The sequence below is a fragment of the Odocoileus virginianus genome, chromosome 9, assembly GCF_023699985.2.
Source record: "Odocoileus virginianus isolate 20LAN1187 ecotype Illinois chromosome 9, Ovbor_1.2, whole genome shotgun sequence".
Lineage (NCBI taxonomy): Eukaryota > Metazoa > Chordata > Mammalia > Artiodactyla > Cervidae > Odocoileus > Odocoileus virginianus.
Window position 1 is genome coordinate 28791273 of NC_069682.1, and position 23811 is coordinate 28815083.

Genomic DNA, 23811 nt, shown 5'->3' on the forward strand with positions numbered 1-23811 from the left:
CGTGGCAAAACTATAACCACAACCCCTGAATGCTCTAGAGTGATACTAAATGCACATCCTGCATTCAATATCAGAGGACTTGTGAATTTGCACAACATCACAAAAACCTTTGTTTTCTAAAAACAAAAGTTTTTGTGATGTTGTTTTTTGAAGTTTCTTTTGTACTTGTGCAAAGCGACAGAATGTGTTATTTTTCTAATTACTCACATCCTTCCAGAAAGAGACTGACTATTTCACAAGCTCATTGCCTTGTGACTTGTGCTGCTTCCCTATGGCCATTATTAAGTGGCCTTGACTTCTTGTTCTCCTTCACTCTGGGTTTGGCCACAGGGCTTGCTTTGCCCAAATGAATGTGAGCAGAAGTGATGTACCGGTTTCCAAGAACAAGCTTTGGGAGTCACTGCGTGATTCAACCACCTTTTCTTTTCTGGCTCTCACAAGACTAAGGGCTGGGGTCCCAGGGACAGATGGAACAGGGGACCAGACCAGCAGAGCTGCCCCTGACCCCAAACTGGCATGTTAACTTGTGTGGAGAATAAGCATATGTCGTTGTAAGCCACAGAAAATTTCCATTATTGTTTTTATTTTATTGTTGTTGACTTTTCATTATTGAAATCTAAACTAGAGAAAGATGACTCATATTTGAGCCTGGTTTGAACCAAAAAAATAGTTTTTTTTCTTAAAAAGTCAGCTGGGTGGAATGGGGCAGAGGATGGAGACTCAAGAGGGAAGGAATGTATATATGTAATTATGACTGATTTACGTTGGCGTGTCACAGAGACTACCACAACACTGTAAAGCAATTATCCTCCAAAAATAAAAGTCAGCTGAAGCCACGCCACGGTCACTTGCAGAGGCATCACCACACCAAACCCATTCTTTACTGTAGGTCACATTTGCAAAGAAATGACGAGCACCATTTCCAATTTTAATCTTCTGTGGATGAGGCCCAGATTTTTCATTGATTGTGCTATTTATTCGGCAAACGTTGATTTTTCCAGGCTCAGAGATCGAATTTGTAATCTGTGACCTATGATTTAACCCTACAGGATAGTCCAAATGGCTTCTGATTTTTATCTTCAGCAGATAGATCAGGTTCCTGATGACAAACTACTCATACAAAAGTGTGTTTTTTAATTTAAAATATTAGTTCTTAAAAAGAAACTATGTCTTGGTGACCTAAATAGGAAGGAAATCCAAAAACAAGGGAATGTATATACAGAGAGCTGATTCACTTTGCTGCACAGCCGGACGAAAACAACACTGTAAAGCAGCCATACTCCAATAAAAGCCAATTAAAAAAAAAAAAAAAGAACCATGTCCTGTAGAAAGAGCTAAAACTAATTAGGCTTAAAAATACAGTTTATATGAAATTGTAGGTGTGTCTGGAACCCAGTGACAAGTAAGGTTTAACATCTATAATGGATCAGGTCCCAAAGCAAGGTCTTAATATATGTGCTCATTTGTTTGTATCTGCTATGTGTCCAGATTTTTGTCCAGGTAAAGCGATTTTTAAAATCTGATTAAGTATCACATCGTAATTCAAAGCAAACCAAATATACTGGCACTTAGGCTTGGTCCAACTGAGAGCTAAAATCAGAGCCTTACCAACCTTACTATATAGTAGCATTTAACACGCGGCTTCTTGTGACATGAGCTTCAAGCTGAAATGCACCTTAGCTAAGTAAAGACTTGATCCTGGAGACCAGCCTTCGTTCATCTGGAGGGGAACGTGACCCCCTTCTAAATGATAGATTAAAGGGTGAGGGGTAAGAGATGACAGAAGTCACAAGGACGAAAAATTGTTTTCTTAGGCTATTATGTTTTACCATTATTATGTTTTGTGATTTCATAGCTAAATTTTTAAAGCTTTTTATGCCTCTTGAAACAGTATTGTTTTTAATATCTCTACCAATAGAGTAAATTTGTCCTTTATTTGTTTCTTTAATCTGCTTTTCTAAAACATGGAATACATGTCTAGTCTTACCTAGAAGTGTGTTCCTTCCTACATGATTGCAAACTCCAGTATGTCAGCTGCTGCCACCCTCTCTCCTCCTCCTATTGTCATCATTGGAATCACCCTCATGTTAACTTTCATTTCCTGGCGTGCCAGACACTGTGCTAAGAACATTCTAGTAATTTTCCCTTTTCACTGAGCAAAGCTCAGTACATTTACACCCATGTAAAAAGCTCTACAAGATTTAGTTCCTGTGTAACTCCTGTTTCTCTCTAAATCTCCTCTGTTGATTCTAGTCACATAGTCTATTTTCAATTCTTCATATTTGTCAAGTTTTCTTTTTCCTCAGTTCCTCCTTCTCCTGGGTCTTTGCATTTCTAATCCCTTCTCGTCTTCAGACTCAAAATGGGACATCCTTAGGGAAGCTACCTCTAACATTCAACTAAAGGCATCAGTCCTGTTATTTTCACTCATATATTTCTTTCCTTCATGATACTTTTCCCACCTTGAAAGTATGTAATTGTATGCTTGCATGTTTAATATCTCTGTGCTTTATACACCCATTCCCAACACAGTACCCGGCATGAATGCTGTTTGATTAACTATGCAGAGAACGAATAGATAAGTGAGTGAATGACCTCTTCTTATTATTCTATAAAGAGCAGTATTACTATTCCTATTATGGATGAAGAAGCTGAGTTAACTGATGCTAAATATCTTGCCTTTAGTGAAACAGAGAGTCAAAGTCCTTTCTCATGTTTTCATGCAATATTGTTCCATTTATACCAGAGACCACTGGCTATCCTCTTGATCTGCTCCAACAGTTTGGAGCTTTCTTTCTTTTTCTTTCTCTTCCTTCCTTCCTTTATTATTATTGACTGTGCTGGCTCTTTGTCGATGCGTCTGGGCTTTCTCTAGTTGCTGCAAGCAGGGGCTACTCTCTAGTTGCAATGGACAGGCTTCTCATGGCAGTGGCTTTCTTGTTGTGGAGCACAGGCTCTAGGACATGTGGGCTCACTAGTTGTGGTTCCCAGGTTCTAGAGCACAGGCTCAGTAGCTGTGGCTCATTGGCTTATTGCTCTGTGGCATGTGGGATATTCCTGAATCAGGGATCTAACCCACATCTCCTGCATTGGCCAGAGGATTCTTTACCACTGAGTCACCAGGAAAGCCCCTGGAGCTTTATTGATGATCTTGATTTCCATAGCTCCTCTTCTCACTCACTGCTCTCCATCTCACTAGTTCCGTGGGGTTTGTGATCTCCACATAAGCACACAACTCCTCTACACACAGGAAGGATTTATGCCATATAATCCCTTGAAACTCCAAAACTAGGTGGTTCTACCATCTCAGTCTATTTCCTGGCTCCCACCATGCCAATGGGTAGAACTGTTTTCACCTGAACAATAGCATATTTTATCACTTCATTAAAAAGCATCAGGATGACAAAGCAATTTTGGAAAAACTGTGCTGACAAGAAAAGTGCTAAGAAACTAGCCAAATATTTCTAGTCTCTGCCAAAACTCCAAATCCAATATGCTAAGAATGCAAATTACTGGACATTGCCCAATGTCCTCTTTCTTTCTGCTATCTCTCGAAAGACACTTCTTTGAACTAAAATTGATTTCAACCTGTGCTTCACTAGAAAACGGTGTTACTGTGGTGCATCTGCTTGCTGCAGCCTCATTCCCACTTCATTTGTCAGAGGTCTTACTCTTTCTCTGCCATTTGGGTTTATGACCTTAAGAACTTTTCCGTGAATCATCACAGTCATGAGGCTCTGACCAATACATCCCCTTGAAGGTACCCAGTGAACTGAAGCTGACGGGAAGTCACAGTCCTTCCTCACCCAATCCTGAGGCTGGAGCTGAGCAGCTCTGCTGCCTGACAAAGAGTAAAAAGAGGTCCTTTGTGAATTGGAAGTCATCTCAAGACCTGCGGGGAGTTGGGAAATCTGTGCAGGGCCCAGCCAGGAGCAGTGGGAGTGGAGGAGAGGAAGGAGGGAGGTAGGAGGGGATGAGAGGTTCAGAGGGAAGACCGTTCTTCAGTGTTTCAGCTGACTGTGCTCTCTCCCTCCCCCATTTATTTTATTCTTTCTCTAAATTTTAGAGATTTTATCTGGTTTTTATATGTAGCACTTTCTTTTTACTTTCTACATTGTCTTTCGTTTCACTTTCTATTTCCTTCCTTAACAAAGTAATTACTCAGGAGAATGTTTATAGGTTTTCAAGAAGTCGGGCATTTAAATTTTTTAACAGTTATTTCTACTTGCATCTCATTATAAAGAGATGTACAATTTCTGCATTGTCAATTTGCTGGGATTGGCAAGAGGTCCAAAATATGATTAATCTGTCAATCAGCGAGACTTGTAGAATGGGTACACATGCCCTAGATTTCAGAAGCCAAATTTAGTGTAACTTACTTCTCCCTGTCTTATTAATCATAGTTTGTTTTTGTTTTTCTTTCTTCTTCTAAGAAGAAAGAACTTCCCCAGAAGCCTCCTGTTTCCCCAGAAGGCTCCTCTCCTCCCCCTTCCCTTTCCTGTCTTGGTGGGGAGGGGACAGATGATGTGGGATGGGTCAAGGAGATCTAGTGAGGTGAACAGTTCTATTCATTTCCTTCCATACCTCATTTCAAGCCCTGCTGGCAGCATCACACAAACTTCTGAGATTATTATTCAGCTTAGTATTTACATTCTCTGGGATTAAAATTAAACTTTCATTACTACCTTATGTGTCCTTCACTCTGAGTTCTGATGACTTACATCACTTATGGAATATTAATTAGGTGCTGCTTTTTATTCTGGAAAGATAGCTGTGTCACATTTGTTGAATTAGTCTCTACAGTTTAAAAGCTCTCTTTAACAAAAACAGGGGGACTAACAGTTGATCTATTCTTGCTGTACTTATTCTTTTGTTACAAGCCACATCACATTACCCATGGGCAATATACATTTTTAGAAGTGGAAACTTTAGCTGAGAGAGTGATATAAATCCAAGAATTAAAATATAAATGTGCTTTTCTTGTTTAAAAAAGAAGAAAGATATGCTACACTGAATGTGGCAATACCACATTTATGATCCTTAATTTTTATTCTCAAATAAATGTTTATGGAGCTTTCTTACTGAACACAAAGTCTTTCCAAACCACACTACATGTGAAAGAGACATACTAGAGATTGACATTTTAATCTACATTTAAAGGACATATTCGCATGGCAACAAGACATCTGGAATTACAAAATGAGAAGATTTGGGATTCTTAGAAGAGCATCTCAGTTTAGTTCAGTTCAGTCGCTCAGTCGTGACTGACTCTGCGACTCCATGAACTGCAGCCTGCCAGGCCTCTCTATCCATCACCAACTCCCAGAGTTTACTCAAACTTATGTTCATTGAGTCGGTGATGCCATCCAACCATCTCATCCTCTGTTGTCTCCTTCTCCTCCCACCTTCAATCTTTCCCAGCATCTATTCCCACTCAAAAGAAGACTTCCTATGATCTTTCTCCCACACCTATCTAGAATTACCTTTCTGTTCTTCATCCTTTCTAAAATATTGGGGAGGTGGTCCTTCTCTCTCACACAAATAGAGTTAATAAATGGCAAAATCATCCCTCCTCCAAAACAGCAATGTATCTTAAATACCACACTTCTTTGTTTATTCCTTTGATTAAACATGTCATTTTGAGGTATACTTTTTAAAACTTAAACCAACATTTAGGGGAATAATATATTGAGTCATAATAATGTCATTTGAATTTGGTTCCAGTATCTTTACCCACTGTCTAAAGCATATGAAAAGTGTTGGATGTACTTTTCCTAAAAGGGCTTAGTTCACAAATTTTCCCAGTAGATAGATATGATTAAAGGTCAGAACTTTGATCTAAGTCAATATACATCTATCTAGAATACTACATGTAGGTACAGCTAAATCCTTCTCCAACAATAACTAGAATTTGATCTTTGTGATCTCAATTTTCTCATTTATAAAATTAAGGATTTTTATTCAATGACTTCTGAGACCCTACTGGTGATAAGTTCTATAAATCAATTGGCTGTATTCCTGTAGGACAGTCAAGGTTATATAGAAAAGTCTATTCAATTATTCAAATCACTGTACATGACCTGTCTTTCTGATAACAAAGTTCTTTTATTTTTTTCATCAACAACCCTTGAGGGACATTTGATCAACACTCTGTGGTTACATTTGATCAACACTCTGTGGTTATTAGTGCACATCAGAATGTTGATACTTCAGTGGTCAACTATGAAAGGGTCTCTCATCGGATGTCTCTGAACTAATACATTCAAGGCAGGAGATCAGAAATTTGACCTGAGAAAGACTTGCATTTGTAATGTTTTTTATTCTTCAAGCTTCTTTTTTGATTTATTCCTTGATTTATCCTTATAAAGTATAGGGGGAAAGGTAGGGCATCTTACAGAAGTAGGAACTCAAGTATGTAGATAAAGAATTGCCCAAGGCTTCACTAGTGGCTCAGATGGTAAAGAATCTGCCTGCAATGCAGGAGACCTAGATTCAGTCCACCTGGAAAAGGGAATGGCTACCCACTCCAGTATCCTTACTTGGAGAATTCCATGGATAGAGATTAGTGGGCTACAATCCATGGGGTTGCAGAGTTGGACACAACTGAGTGACTACCAGCTTCAGTATACAGTCATCACAGGACTGAACTAAAATAAGAACTTAGAGTGTTCGGTGGAGATGGTGGAAAAGAAAGGCCCAGAGCTCAGCTCCTCTGATGGGGACACCACATTTAACAACTATTTACAGAGCAGCTATCAATGACAACAACCTGAAGACTAGCAGAAGAGATTTCCTACAACTAAATATGTAGATAAGGAACCATAATGAGACAGGCAGGAATGGCAGAGATGCAATATAGACCCATAACACCAGGTAGGCGGCCCACAAATGGGAAGATAATCACAGTTGCAGAAAGTTTCCCCCCGGGAGTAAGACCCCCAGGGGTCCAGCACAGTAAGTACTCTCTAAGTGTGAACTATCTTTACTATTCTTCAATTTAAAAAAAAAAAAAGATGTTGAAACTATAGTTTTTATTTATATAACAATGCCTAAAATTTCTTCATAATGAAAAATTATAATGTACTTTATGAGAGACTTTAGAAAACATAAACTGAATGAATAGACACATTTACCATCTGAGTTTAAAACTTCTAGATTAAAAATATAATATATTATTGTGGTTTGATTGTCAATGTACTTGTTTATTATTGAGTTAAGTCCAGATCTTACGCTAAAATTCTATGCTTTCTCTCTCTACATGTGGAGGACGGAAGAAGGTAAGAGGTTATTTGGGTTTTTCCCGGAAAAATGAATTGGTCTAACTTACATGGGCAAACATAATTGTCAATGCCTCCCTGAGTTTATTGAAAATGATTGTACCCAACAAAAAGCATTTTGTTTCTCTTACTCAACACTTTAATTTGTGGCTTGACCAGTAGTTAAGCAAGTGAAATACCAGATGAAGCAAACAAAAGCTGCCTTTCTGTCTCAGATAGTCTTCTTATTACATCCATTACGCACGTTTAAATCAGAGTTAAAGTTTTCTGTAGGAGGGCAAGCAGAACTGATGAAGAAAAAAAAAATCCCTAAACACTAAAACAAAGATTATTCAATGCTCTAACTTAACTCTCTGCCACTGACTATCTAGCTCACCCAGGCAAATCATTTTACTTCTCTGGGGTGAGTTCCCTCCCAGATAAAACTGTCCTGTACAATCTCTGAATTGTGTATCCTATTAGTAAATGCTACTAGTTTTACTCATTTTCACTCACCTTGGTTATTACAGCCCAGCTTAGTAGCTTGTGGGCTTGCCTGGGAGCTCTGACAGTAAAGAATCTGCCTGCAATGCAGGAAATCCAGGTTTGATCCCTGGGTCAGGAAAATCCCTTACAGAAAGGAATGGCTACCCACTCCAGTGTTCTTATCTGGAGAATTCCATGAACAGAGGAGCCTGCTGGGCTACAGTCCATGGAGTCACAAAGTGTCAGACATGACTGAGTGACTAACACTTAATAGCTTGTAATTTAGCACTATTATGAATTTCTAGTCTCAGTTTTCATTTTTGTCCTTTGCTATTCTATTACCCATCTCTTGTTTCACCACCTGTAGATCTATTTTTGGCAAATTCTTTCATATTCTCTAGAACAGGTGTTAGACCTTAGCTTGCATCAAAATCAGCTGGCTGGGTTGGGGGGCAGAGGAATCTGTTAATGCACAGATTGCTGAGCTGATTCCCTAGAGGTTCTGATTCAGGAAGTCTGGGACAGGACACAGGATTATACTACTTAACATCCAGATCATCCAGGTGATCTGGACGCTGTAGACCCAACAACCATTTGAAGACCTCGGCTCTACAGAATATAAAAAAATGTTGACAAACATTATCTAAGGGTCAATCAGTAGCAAAGGTTACCTCAATATAACTCTGAGAACAGCCACTTTGGCCTTCCAGCTCCACAAGGGTGAAGTTGACCTGTATTTGCTCTCCTGGGGGCTGCTTTATGGTATAGACGCATTGTCTGTCATGCATGAAAGGTCCAGACAAGTCGGCAGAGAGAAGACCCTCTGGGTCTGTGTAGTTCCCTCCACACTGTAGATCCGCTAAACAGAGCACAGAAGAGAAGGTAAAGGTCACGCAGACAGACATTCCTCCAGCTCCCAGGCATGAGACACAATTGTTAAAATTATACACACATACATACCATCACACACCACTCTATTCACCCTGAACAGACTTATGCTTTCATTACAAGATTTTTCAGTTTGACATGTATTTGTGCGACAACCTAAAGAAATGGCTATAGAAATGTGTGATCTAACTTTCAATCTGACATTCTCTTAGATAAATTGCTTTTCAAATGCACTTATGTTTTCCTGCATGCCAAAGAGGTTTGAGGCAGTTTATAAAATACATGTAACAAAATAAAATATATAACTAGAAAAATGAAACAGATAAAAGGAATAATGAATACAGAATAGCAAGATATGGTCGGCGGGGAGAGCGGGGAAAGTTGGTATGCACAGAAAACAGGTATGGGCTACAGAAATTACAGAAAGTCAGCAGCAGATTCAGCCTGAAGCCAAAATAAATGACTAGTAAAAAGCCAAAAGAAGACTAGTAAAAAGATTTTTTTTGTTATTTTTCCTGATATTGAGACTTAAAAGGTATTTCTCTTGTGAATTCTCATCAGGGCACAATGATGTATGTGAAGAACAAAATCCTCTACAGACCTAAAATAAAAAATAAAATGATGGAGCATTTCACTGTTTTTTTTGTTGTTGTTGTTGGTTTGCTTTAAGGTATCAATGCAAGTTAAAGGCAAAATAGTTAAAAATCTGACATATCTCAAGAGAGACTGCATTTCCCTTTTGTTTCTCCCAACAACACACCCAATAACAGCTAAGGAACTAATGTATGAATTATTTAATTTTAGGGGCCACACACATATTACCACACACATATTTACCATAATGTGGATCCCAGAATTTAGGGGTAAAGAGGTATTATAGCATTAATAATAGAACACTGGAAGAACAAAGAAATTTGTAGTAATGACAGAAATATTTATAAATACACATGATCAATATGAGTAAGTCATTCTCAGCCTCACAGTAAAATACAGAACAGTTATGAGCATAGCACTGTCCTTCAAGTTGATATTAAGCTCCCAGTCATCAAGGTACTTACAAGGTGATGTCAAGTAGGTGATAAGAAACCCTTGGTCATTAATCTGGTTGTCAGAATGGAAATGAATCCTGGCAAAGGGACCCGTAGTCTGGAGTGGGGGTGCAGAGAGAGTGGTGCAGAATTTCCCAAGAACAGGGTCCTGATGCAAAGGACCATCTCGAATCTAAAACAAGAGGAGGAGTCATTATGTTCAAAGTGGTCAGATTTTAACAAGCCTAGCCATTTCGTACATTAACTTTAGAAAAACTCATCTTTTAAACGATGGCTCTGGGAGGTTCTCCTGTCACCTATGAATCCAGCAAACAGTTGGGGTTCAGGGAAGGGTAATCTCCTCCCATTATTCAGATGCCTTACATTCTCTCTGAATTTTAACTCTGAAGCTAAATGTATACTCTGAATTTGTCTCATGAAAAATTTTCAGTATTTTCTTTCCGAGGTTTTCCTTAACCCCAGGTGTTTGGTTTCTTTTAATTGTTCATTCATTCATTTATGGTTATGCCATGCAGCTTGTGGGATCTTAGCTCCTAGACCAGAGATGAACCCTCTGCAATAAAAGCACCAGGTCCTAACCACCGAGATGCCAGGGAACTCTCCAGATGTTCATTTTGAAATGATAAATTCCTAATGATCAAGAAGAAGCAATGAATATAGGCAAAGAAAACAGAAGAAGAAGGAATGCCAGCAATATACGCTGGCACACAGCTTGGTCTAAATACTCAGGAGGATCAGAGATGGGAAAGGAAGTAATGTGAGACTAGCTGCAACATAAAAACAGTTTTGTTAATTTAAAAAGTGAAACTTTTAATAGTAATTAAGTACTGCACTAATTATGACTGACCTTAGGAAATCTTTTTAATGGCTGGGTTTTAATCTCTTAAATAATCATGCCAGCCATTCTATGATCCTGTTGTAATTGCAAATTCTGTACTGCATAGAACACCAGGACACCAATGAACTATATCATGTTTTAATATGACCAATTTTGTCCACTCAAATTATTTGTTCTACTGGTAGTGAAGTTATAGTGCAGCATTACTTTACTCCAGTAATTTAACTAGCTCCTTGAAATATTCTTGAGAAATGAAAGGCATTTCAATATTATTGGAATGATTGGTCTTTTCCATTACATGCATATCCAGGAATTAACAAGTAGGAATGAAAAAACTGCCTCTAATTTGATATTAATAGAATATATTGAAATTAACTTCAAAAAATTTTACTTTAATGTCAACAGCTACAGGATTATCTTACTGAGATTTTCCAGTCATTCCCAAAGGTTTCAAATCCATTACTTGTGCTAAATTACTAATGACTTCAGCTCATGGAGATTCCTGTCTGACAGCCATACACTTCCATTTTTATCAGTAATTCCACTATGCTCCATTCTTCTCTAATGGACTTGGGAAACCATATTATCTTTTATCACTGCTGCAAGGGACTCAGAGAGTTACGGTGGTAAACAAGATGGGAACAACATATGAATTCAATCTTCACAATGATCTTTTCAGTTTACAAATGGACAGCCATGTTTTTGATAGACCTCCATGCTTACAGCATTTGAATACAACAAATGCCACATGTTTCCTCTTTCACATTTTAATGTTTTACTAATGGTAAACTGGAGGGACAGAGGGTGACTTCTTTCTTCCCAGTGACAATATCAATACAGCCAGTGAGGCACACCCTTCAGCAGTCCAAACACAATTGCTATTAGGTTATTTTTCTTCATGGAACCCTAGAGTCAACTTGTGAAACACCTTGGCAGTTTATAGCAGACAACGGAAGATTTGAATCTGCTATGGAGAAGATAGTCATTCTGGGGGGTTGATTTCATAAAATCTGCTATTTGCATGGGAAGAAACAGGGCTTCTGCGAAATGACAGGGGGAGGCAGGGCAGTCTGCTTCCCACATTTAAATGGAGCCCGTAAGAAAAAACAAGCTGGCACAACTAAGAATGGAGAGTTACCAAGAATTCCCTGGCTGCCCAGTGGTTAGGACTCCACACTCTCACTGCTGACAAAATAGGGAGTCAGAAAGATCTAGCTGTCCATCAGCTACCTATTGAAGAATAAATACACCTAACTATTGCTACAAATTTTGGTCATCCAAGGGCATCACCAATAACAGTTCCCTGAGTTCTAACCATATCATGATAAATTCTATCTAAATGCAGTTGTTGGACTTCTCTGGTGGTGCAGTGGATAAGAATCTGCCTTCCAACATGGGGAACAGGTTCAATACCTGGTCTGGGAAGATCCCACATGCCCGGGAGCAACTAAGCCTATGTGCCACAACTACTGAGTCCATGCTCTAGAGCCCCTGCTTCACAACAAGAGAAGCCACCGCAATGAGAAGCCCATGCACCACAACGAAGAGTAGCCCCAGCTCTCCGCAACTAGAGAAAGCCCACACACAATAATGAAGACCCAGCACAGCAAAAATAAATAAATAAATAAATGTATTTTTTACATAAGTAAATAAATACAATGGTCTACCTCAAGATAATCTTTGCTACAGTCATCGTGGTGCTCCAGGCTTAAGGTCCCAAAAGTAAATGTGATCAGGAGGTCAGGACTAGTTATCACCCTCCAGACACAATCTCTTCCTGGAGGATACTTTCCAGGATACCCCGGAGACTTAATAGAACCATAAGTTCCAGTCAGCATACCTCCGCACTCTGAAATAAGAGGAAAAAATAACTTTACATTTGTACGCAACCTATAATTCATGTAGAATTATCATAGCTTTTACTGCAAGAAGAAAGGCTTTGTATAAATAACTATGTGCAGTTTTAGACACTCTCATAAATTAAGCATGACCTTCTGTTTTCCAGTTTGATAAAGTTATAAAACCGGAGTACCGATAGATAAATAAATGAATCACCCGTGTATCAAGCTCCATGCTTATTAGCCATCTCATGGTGATATGATTTAAAATGCAGTGCTGAACTGTCTGAGTGATGAATAATGAATGGGATGACAGATTTATTTTTTCACTTTGAAAGAGAATAATTCCTGTACATTAACTCTATTAAAGTACAGTTGATTTCCAATGTTAGTTTCAGGTATACAGCAAAGTGATTCAGAAAAAAAAAAAAAATATATATATATATATATACACACATATATATATATATACTCTTTTTCAGATTTTTTTCTATTATAAGTCGTTACAAGATATTTAATATAGTTCTCTGGCCTTAACAGTAGGTCCTTATTGTTTATCTATTTTATATGCAATAGGGTGAATCTGTTAATACCAATCTCCTAATTTATCCCTACCCTTCCCTTTTGTGCATTAACTCTTAAAAATTTCTGGAACTTCTGTCAGCCCCTAAATCTTTCAACAAACTAGGTCATTTTATACATTAGAAAAATTCATTGCTACATAATTTTCATTTGAGAAGATTAGCAGTCTTAACCCTGAGATACAGACCATTCATTTTATAAATGAAGAAATTCACATATCTATGGGTAGTTGAACCACCTTCCCAGAAATGGAGTTGAGGAAGAATGGCATCTGGCTTTCTGACACCCATTCCACCACCTCACCTCCACTATACCCCACTAACCCCCTAAAATTGCATATCATCTGCGGTGGCTATTGTATGTTACTATAAAAATAGAAAAAAAACCCAGAAATCTAGATATAAATCTAGACTGGAGTAAATATAAATTAGAAAAAAAGTAAAATAAAGTGACATTTCAAATATACAAGTTGTGAAATTCACATAGCCATGCAGGTTATTAAAAAAAAATTCCGCTACCAAGGCCAAAAGTGAAACAAATTTAGTTACATGATTCTCACTGTTTCTAATGAGAAAACATCTCAGTTGCTCAGAGGAAGAAAAGCTTTTTTAAAACTTAGTATTTAAAAAATTATCATATAAGTAAAAAAAATAAAGAAGGTGCCATAAGCAAAGCAAAATATTAATAGAAAGCTAGGGAAAACATAGTATATAATACAATGAGTTACTATCCCTAAAATCTGAAAAGCTTGTAAAAAGAACAGAGATATAAACAAAGAGTTCACTGAAAAGTGAAAACGACCTCCTGATATAGTTATTTTTGCAAAAACAAAACTGAATTTGATCAAACACTCCCTGTGTGCATTTCTCAACCAGCAGTGCAGGGCAGTGGGGCCCAAACAGCAGCAACAGCAATACTCTTGCTGGTGAAAGAAGTGAAACTCAGATTTCTGGACCACGAAAGTGGCTGGGACTTGCAAACAAGAGTATTACAGAAAAGGCAGCTGCATGAAAATAGCATCCAAAATATGTGTCCTTGGGTCCTTAGCCAAAGCCTAAGCTGAAAACACAAAGGGGAAGACTGCAGACCAACAGGAAACAGGAGACAAAGCCCAAACCTCTGTGTGCAATTTGAAACCCAGAAGGATAGAAGGGAGGGAAAAAAGGACAGAAGCAGAGGAGAAAATCATATCTCAAAAGATTTAGAAAAACTAGTTAATGTTTTAGCATCCATTCACAATAAGCTAGAAATAAAAGGTGATAGTTGAAAATGTTCATAAATTCTTTGGCACTTCTCCCATGGAGAAGTTGGGTCTGTGGCTCTTCCTCTTGAATATGGGTGGGCTTATGACCACTTCAAACAATTTTTTTTTCTTTTCTTTTTTATCTTTTGGCCACACCACACAGCTTATGGGATCTTAGTTCCCTGACTAAGAACTGAATCCACATCCTTAGCAGTGAAAGCACAGAGTCTTTCTTAGCCACTGGACCTCCAGGGTATTCTTGTGACTGCTTCAACCAGTTAAAAATATAGCAGAAATACAATATGACCTCTAAGGAAGGGTCAATAACAGTTATGTGGCACCTGCCTGGTCCTGTTGTAATGCATATTCTGAGAGAAGCCAATGCTGGAAAGAAGTTCCACCACAGGGGCTTCCACTAGTAAGACCACCACAGGAGAGGGGCTACAGGTAGCATTCAAGTCAACAGCCTGGTTGAATTCTCATCCAGAGGCCAGCACCAATTGTTAGCCAGATGACTGAGTCATATTGGATTTCCAGCCTCATTGAGCCTTTAGATGACTACAGTCCCAGCCAATATCTGATTGTAACTGCTTAAGAGGTCAAGTGATAATTGCCGTTCTGAGCCCTTTCCAAATTCCTGGTCCACAAAGTCAGAAATATAATAAGATGATTAATGCTCCACAATGCTAAATTTGTGAGTCATCTGTTATCCAGCCATAATCATTCAGAGTGAACTTCCTTAATGTAATAAAAGCTACTTACAAAAACTTAACAGTTAAAACATTACATTTAAAGGTGGAATACTGAACATTTCCCCATGAGGTTGGGAACAAGACAATGATACTCACTCCATCACTTTCATTCAGTGCTGTATTAGAAATTCTGGCCAAGCAAAGAAATAAGTCAAGGAAGAGAAATAATAGTTACAAAGATTGGCAAAAGAGTAGAAAAACAGGTTACATAACAAATTCACAGATAGTATCACTGTGTATGTATAGAAATCCAAAAAACTCTACTGAAAAATGGTTAGAATTGATGCGTGAATTAGCAATACAGCTGGGTTCAAAACCAAATATTTTAAAATAAGTATACACAGGATATCTCTATATATTAACAACAAATGAAAAAAAATTAGAAAAACAATATCATTTAACAAAATATTAAATAGCTAGGGGAAGAAATTAACAAAAACTGTGGAATACTTAAGTATGGGAATCTACTAACCATTGTTAAATTAGAAGAGAACTAAGAAAATAAAGAAATAGCCCATGTTCATGGATTGTCAGGGTCAATATTTTTAAGAAGTCATTTCTTCCCAAATTCATTACAGATTCAACAAGACTTGAACTGAAGCAGCAGGTTGTTGAGGGAAGTTAACAAGTTGCATGTGGAGTGATCTAGCATATTATTGAAGAACAAGTTTAGAGGTTTTACACAACCAGATTTCAAGCTTCACTACTAAGCCAATGGGGCACAAGGATAAATAAATCAATAGAAAAGATGAGGAGTTTCAGAAATAGATTCACAAATTTATTGATGAATGAAATAGAGGTTCAGTGTGCTGTTCTCACTTTTTTATGTTAAAAAAAATTCATAGTAAAAAAGTTTAAAAAATAGAGAACCAAAAACAAGCTAACCACAAAGGAACAAATCATCATGTGACATGAAGATTAAAAAAAAGAAAAGTACTAAGTGAAGGAAGAGGCAGAGTCCTCAGTAACATCCCTACAGTATTTACTAGTAGAGATTATAAAATACTGTTTAGTAATTTCATAAGGGACCCTTTAAGACTCATGTTGTTTAAACTCTTTCAGTTCATCTAAATTTTATTATTTCTGAACACAAAATGGAAGGCCACTGCATTTTGGGGTTTTTTTTTATTTTAAAATAATTAAAGAAATTATATATCACTAGATCTCAAAACAGCTAAGGTATCCAAAAGTCTAATACTGATCAACAATTTATGTCACCTCAAGAGCCTGCTTTATTTCTCTCTGTGTTTACACTTACCTGGTAGCTGTGTTTCCCATCTTATTGTAAAGCCTCTTTCACTCCTTAAATGTTCAGAATAGAGATGAAAATAGAGGGCGTTATCACTACTGAGGAGCTCATGAGGGGGGTTGGAGCCACAGAATCGTCCGAGCTGATGTGCTGCAGAGGAATCTCCATCGTGAATCTGAAGAAACTCGTGTGGACAGTTGTTTGTGGGTTCTAATTGAAAAAAAGTGAAAGTGATCCGCAGTACCTGAAAAAAGAAAAAAGGTCATAAGAGATTATTTTTTACTTCTATGTTAATTCTAAAGAATTTCTCCTACTAATTGGAAGCATTTCTATTGAGTCTCTTTCAAGAGACAGATCTATAATTTCCTATTACCTAATTATCCACAAATATGTGTGAAAGTTGTGTTAAAAATTGCTTAGACATAACTTCAGCTAATATAAAAAAAAATCTCAATATTAACAAGATAGATTTGTGATGGCTTTATTGAGGTACAAAGAATTGTACATATTTAATGTGTACAGTTTGAGAAGTTTGCAAATATGTGAACACCTGTAACACCATCAATGGAGTCAATATAATAGACATAACCAACAGCTTCCAATTTCCTTCTCTTTCTCTCTCTTTTTTTTTCTCTCTCTCTTTCTCATAAGAACATGGCATGTGATCTACCTTCTTACATTTTGAGTGCACAATGCTGTATTGTTACCTATAGGAACAATGTTGTATGGCAAATCTCTAGAACTTATTCACCTAGTGTAACTACCCATTAAATACCCATTAAGTTATTGTTCAATGGGTTAATGAAATAGATTTACCTAGATTTCATTAATCATAAAGTTCATTAAACATAGTCACTCCAAATGTATAGCTAACAGTACTTCCAAATCAGTAACATATGATATCTACTTTGAGTTAAATTTAACTGACTAATAAATAGCCTGCAGCCTATTCATAATTTATCAGTGACCCCAGGGATGCTGATTCCTTTGTTGTTGCTCAGTTGCTCAGTCATGTCTGACTCTTTGTGACCCCGTAGACTGCAGCACACCAGGCTTCCCTGTCCATTACCATCTCCCAGAGTTTGCTCAAACTTATGTGCATTCAGTGAGTGATGCCATCCAACCGTCTCATCCTCTGTCGTCCCCTTCTCCTCCTGCCTTCAATCTTTCCCAGCATCAGGGTCTTTTCTAATGGGTCAGATCTTCACATCAGGTGGCCAAAGTATTGGAGTTTCAGCTTCAGCATCAGTCCTTCCAATGAATATTCAGGGTTGATTTCCTTTAGGGTTGACTGGTTTGATCTACATGCAGTCCAAGGAACTTTCAAAAGTCTTTTCCAACATCTCAGTTTGAAAGCATCAATTCTCTGGTGCTCAGCCTTCTTTATGGTCCAACGCTCACATCTATACAGGACTACTGGAAAAACCATAGCTTTGAATAGATGGATATTTGTTGGCAAAATAACATCTCTGCTTTCTAATATGCTGTCTAGGTTGGTCATAGGTTTTCTTCCAAGGAGCAAATGTCTTTTAATTTCATGGCTGCAGTCACCATCTGCAGTGATTTTAGAGTCCAAGAAAAGAAAGTCTGTCACTGTTTCCATTGTTTCCCCAGCTATTTGCCATGAAGTAATGGGACTAGATGCCATGATCTTAGTTTTTGGCATGTTGCTTTTAAACCAGCTTTTTCACTCTCCTCTTTCAACTCCATCAAGAGGCTCTTTAGTTCTTCTTTGATTTCTGCCGTAAGGGTGGTGTCACCTGCATATCTGAGGTTATTGATATTTCTCCCGGCAATCTTAATTCCAGCTTGTGCTTCATCCAGCCCAGCATTTCACATGATGTTCTCTGCATATAAGTTAAATAAGCAGGGTGACAATATACAGTGATGTACTCCTTTCCCAATCTGGAAGCAGTTCATTGTTCCATGTGTGGTTGTAACTGTTGCTTCTTGACCTGCACACAGGTCTCTCAGGAGACAGATAAGGTAGTCTGATATTCCCATCTCTTTAAGAATTTTCCACAGTCTATTGTGAATCAAAGGCTTTTGTGTAGTCAAGGGAGCAATACATGTTTTTCTGGAATTCTCTTGTTTTTTCTATGACTGGACATTGGCAATTTGATCTCTGGTTCCTCTACCTTTTCTAAATCCAGCTTGAACATCTGGAAGTTCACAGTTCATGTACTGTTGAAGCTTAGCTTGGAGAATTTTGAGCATTACTATACTAGCATGTGAAATGAGTGCAATTGTGTAGTAGTTCAAACATTCTTTGGCATTGCCTTTCTTTGGGATTGGAATGAAAATGGAGCTTTTCCAGTCCTGTGGCCACTACTGAGTTTTCCAAATTTGCTGGCATATTGAGTGCAGCATTTTAACAGCATCATTTTAGGGTTTGAAATAGCTCAACTGGAATTCCATCACCTCCACTAGCTTTGGTCATAGTGATGCTTCCTAAGACCTACTTGACTTCACGCTCTAAGATGTCTGGCTCTAGATGAGCAATCACACCATTGTGGTTTACCATTGTGATAACCATTGTGATTATCTGCATCATTAATATCTTTTTTAAATAGATATTCTGTGTATTCTTGACACCTCTTCTTAATTTCTTCTGCTTCTGTTAGGTCTATACTACTTCTGTCCTTTATTGTTCCCATCTTTGCATGAAATGTTCCCTTGGTATCTCTAATTTTCTTGAAGAGATCTCTAGTCTTTCCCATTCTATTATTTTCCTCTATTTCTTTGCACTGAGAACTTAGAAAGGATTTTTTATCTCTTATTGCTATTCTTTGGAACTCTGCATTCAGATGGGTATATCTTTCCTTTTTCTCCTTTGCCTTTCACTTCTCTTATTTCCTGAGCTATGAGGGGTCTCTAAACCTCTCAACTGATACCCAGCCTGGATGGATGGCCTAGGGTGTAGGCCTGTATAACCGGTATTCATCTTTGGTGTTTGGATGTCATCAAGGGATGAGAAATACCAAGAGCAGACATCAGGGGAAAGGTATTATGAAGAGTTCTGAGTATGCAAGTAGGTGAGAATAAGCATATAAATATGTCTCCAAGTTAAAATGTTAGACTGTGCAGACTTGAATATAGTAATATGACTAGTGAAACATAAAAGATTTTGTGCCGACAACCTCATCTGAAACAGCCAAACTATCAGAAGGTGGTTGTTGAAAGAATCTAATTTATGATCTAAAACCACCACAACATTCAGCTCATGAAAAAGGGAATCAGGATGTTTTTGAAATGCTATGCTAGGGTACTTTTAAGATCTCTTACCCAACATTACATCATTTTTGTCCTTGAAGCAATTTCAATGAAAATCAAATAAACGTTTATAAATTGAAGTATCCTTATTTCAATATTATATAAACTGCATTATGTAAACTGTAATGGGGATAAGAAAATTCACAATAATCAAGAAAAACAGCATGAAGTATTTTTACAAGTTCACAAGAAAAGCATTAAAATTTTTTCACAAAATGATTTTTTCTTGAAAGAAACATGTTTTCAATGTCAGGAAACAGAATTCATGAAAACTAAATGGAAGGAAGGAAATTCACATAACATACCCACTGGGAGATCGACTTTGGAGTTTACTCTATTGTGGGATCACCAGACCCCAAAGAATCCTTGCTCAAGGGAAAAAATATTTCTGACCTTGACAATGACCTCTACAACATTAGTTTGCTGGGAAAAGTTAATAGTATTTCAAGGGAAAGCCTTAGCTAGTCAGACATATAACTTTACTTTAATGAGTCCATGAGTTGGTTGAGAAATAAATATTTGGAAAAGTCTGAGTAATGTTGGAGATAAAAGCACTAAAAACCTTGGGCTAGGATCTTAATTTGAAGACCATTTGCCCAGCAGTCCAGTCACTGGAGTCGAATGGCCTGGGTTCAGGTCCCTGCAGGCCACTTAAAGACCTCACACCCTTGGACAGACGTCTCAGCTGCTCAAGGGTAAATGAGCTGATGGGAGTTAAAACGCAGTAATTAAACATATGTAAAGCAATGAACACAGCACACTTGGAGAGTGTGCTATCAGAGAAGACTTGGATGAGGAAACCATCTTAACAGCAGTCCCCATTTTGGCATAATGATCAACATAACATTGAATGATCACTACCAGTTTGGTAACAATATGACTTTACAAATGGCTACTTGCCATGTAAAGAAGTATCTGTATTGGACAAAGCACAGGCTTTGAAATACAAACGTGACTTTAAAATCCAACTAGTCCAGTTACCAGCTAAAGGGTGTTTTTAAAAACACTGCAAAGCTCACGATTCAACTTCTTTTCCTCTGCAGTGTGTGGAGAGTCCCTGTTGGGGATGAATGGAAGCTTTTCCAATTACTTAGCTTCTCATAGTTTCCATTATTTCATCTACACAAATGAGGATACCAATACTTCAATTAAAAGAGTTAGTGTAAGTTTTCGAGAAAGGTATACAATTTACTTAGCCCAAAGCCTGATACTTAGAAAGTCCTCAATATTTTGCTGTTGTTGTTCAGTTGCCGAGTTGTGTCTGACTATTTGTGACCCCATGGACTGCAGCATGCCAGGCTTCCCTGTTCCTCACCATCTCCTGGAGTTTGCCCAAGGCCCTCAGTATATGATGGTTGAATTATCATTATATGTAAAATAATGTAATATATACAGGTAGTACATACTCATACATAAAAATGAAACACAATGTGGCTGGGAGACATTGTATTTACCTTTCCCTCTTCAGTTTGGATAACCCAGAAGCAGTTAATGTCATGAGCATAAGCAACATCAGGGCTCACGAAGCTGAAGCTCCCGTTCATCCCCGAGAGGGACTCTCCACACACTGCAGAGGAAAAGGAGTTGAACTGTGCTTTTCAGAGACTCTGGAAAGGAGGAGGCCAGGCAACTCCCACTCTGCCCCGGAAGGCTTCAGAGAGTCTGAGTAATTCATGTTGGAGACAAAAGCCTGCCATTCTTTCTTATCGTCTCTTTCTTCCTTCAACATCCACTCAACTCCCACCTTGGGCTCAGAGTCCAGCTTACACCTCCTCATCTCCACCTGAATTTCCCTGCCTCTCAGGGTTTCCTCTGGCCCTCATTCCCTCTGCATCTGCAACACCTGGCCCCACACAATTTAATTCTTATCTTTAATTTTTGTCTCCCCTCTACCATATCAACCTTGTCTCCTCAACTGGAAGAAAAGCTGAAAGTAGGTGGAGACTATTTTATTTTCTTATTTTTCCGAAGGGTCTACCAGAGTCCTAAACACACAATAAAGCCTCAGTAGATGTGCTGGTTCAAAATCAGGAGGAATGAGGGAGAGGAGGAGCGGGTGGAAGAGGTTTATGGAGAAGGCTGAATACGAAGCCCTCCTTGGGGACAGATACATTCTGATGGGAAGCAAAGAAGGACTTCGGAGAGGTTTAGGGAGAGAAATTTTCCAAACAAAGGAACACAGCAGAAATGTGGTGGCACATGGCATCAGGAGATAAGGAAAGCAATCTGGCTTGAAAGGGCATATTTTTAGGGAACTAGTGAAGAAAAGGTTAGATGGTTAGGGTGAGGCTTGATTGTAGAGGATGATTGAAAAACAGTCTCCCAGGTTCATTCACAGTATAATATAAACTCTCATTTCACTAGATGATTTGCATGTTATCTAGTAACCTTCAGTACCTTCATTTGGCATTGGGAGGTATACATAGTTTTCTCCATTTTATAAAAAAGAAAACTGAAGTTCAGAAATTAAGCTACTTCCTTGAAACTGTGGCTACTAAATGGAGAATCTGAAAAATCCGGAAATGCAGAATCCAAAGGTTGTCTTCTTTGTGCTATAATTCACTCTTTTATATTATTTTAAGTTTAAATGTCTTTATTCCACAACTAAACTCCTTGAGGGCAAAAGCTCTTTTATATATTTATAAGAATATATATTTTTCACGTATACTCCTTTTATATTCCTCAGTATGCTAAAGACATTTTTTTATTTTAAATTTAAAAAAGCAAACTAAACAAACCAAAAAACCAAAAACAAAAGACCTAGTCCTGATCTTTATTTAATAGGCAAAAGGGAGCCACTGTGTATTTTAGAACAGGAGAGTGACATGAGTATTTGTAATGTTCCAGGGAAATGAAATGGCTGCTATAGAGAAGACTCTCCCTTAGAAAACTACAATAACTTAGTATAGTTTGCTTTCAAAAGGGACATTATGAAAATGGAAAATATTAATGTTTTCTTTGATGAAAAGATTTGTATGGCTTAAGTTGAATTTACCTTATCTTACCTTGTGAATTTCAAACCATTTCTGCAAGGGAAGACTTTAGTTCTAAGCCTCTGAGCAACTGAACATGATTGCAGGTTGTTCAGTGGAAAAGCGACAGCAAGACACACTCAAGGACAACACTCCTAAACTGTGGGCATCTGTGGTAGAAGAGATGCTGAGTGTACCTTCCTGGGGAATGTGACAGAGAAATCCAGTCCAGAAATGTGTGCATTCACAACTGAAAGCATTAACGCCGTCCACACAGGTTCCCCCATTCAGACAGGGGTTGCTCAGACACTCATTGATGTTTTCTGTGCAGTTGACACCAGTCCAGCCCGATTCACACTTACAAACATAAGCAGAGACTGTTTCCTAAGGAAAGAAGAAACACCATGTCACAGAATGGAGGGACAGACAGTAATCATGAACCAACCTAAGTAATAAAGAACAGCATGCTATGTATTTCAAGGAGAAGGTGTTGAACTACAAGCATCTTCCAGGAGCCTAACTACTAATTCATTTAAATGTTAATTCCAAAGAATAAGAAATTAGATGTATTTGGGTCAAACTGTAGGCTTTGTTTTACTGCTTTGTAAATCACTGAGAGGAAAAAAATGAACTCACTGGTTTTTCCAATTACCTGCCTTTTATCTGAAAGCTATTGACAACTCTTTATCGTAAGCTTGAATCATTACCTTAAAACTCATAAATCATAGAAAACGTGTTGCACAGAAGTGAACTAAATTTATTCTTCAGCACTCAGTTCCCTTAGGAAGAACAAAAGACTCACAATGCATTGTCCATTTACACAGGGCTGACTCAGGCACATATTACTGAGTTGCACACATCCATTTGGCCCATAACCATTTCCAGTATATCCCGGAAGACAAGTGCAAAGAGGTAAGGAACCTGTTTGGAAATAGAAATGGAAATGTAAGTTCAGGTCTCCTTCACTCAGATCCAGGAACAAAACTCAGGTTCTGTGGTCTAGATAAGGAATCCTCAAAGTCTGCGCATACCCGGGGGCAGACAAGGCAAAGTGTGAGGTGAAAAGATTTAGAATCTTTTTTTCCCCTAGCTTTTAATCTTAAGAATAAGAAAGACAGGACACATTATCAATACTTTATTTACAGATTGACACTAATGCTGTCAGTCCCTATGTCATAGTCCTGAGTTGTAAAAAAAAAACGTGAGGCCCAGCAAGGGGAAAGGGAGTTTCCTATCAAGGAGGGGTTGGCAGCAGGAAAGAGCATTCCTGCAATGACGGTGTCTGTACACACATACTGAGCCCTAGAAATACATACTATTATAAAATCTCTATTTACGGGTGAAGACAAAGCACAAAGAGATTTAAGTGCCTTGATCACAGACCC

At 38.1% G+C, this 23811-nt stretch overlaps 1 protein-coding gene across 1 annotated transcript in view; it reads right to left on the reverse strand.

Annotated features, from left to right (window-relative positions):
* CUBN (cubilin) overlaps nucleotides 1–23811 on the reverse strand; it is a 255728-nt gene that overhangs the window by 212648 nt on the left and 19269 nt on the right. Inside the window, exons 11-17 of the mRNA XM_020881287.2 lie at nucleotides 23229–23347; nucleotides 22624–22810; nucleotides 20909–21021; nucleotides 16191–16425; nucleotides 12185–12366; nucleotides 9689–9851; nucleotides 8414–8601 (exon numbers count right to left, since the gene is read on the reverse strand). Coding sequence (XP_020736946.2) covers nucleotides 8414–8601; nucleotides 9689–9851; nucleotides 12185–12366; nucleotides 16191–16425; nucleotides 20909–21021; nucleotides 22624–22810; nucleotides 23229–23347 — 1187 coding nt within the window. The remainder of the gene's footprint in view (nucleotides 1–8413; nucleotides 8602–9688; nucleotides 9852–12184; nucleotides 12367–16190; nucleotides 16426–20908; nucleotides 21022–22623; nucleotides 22811–23228; nucleotides 23348–23811) is intronic.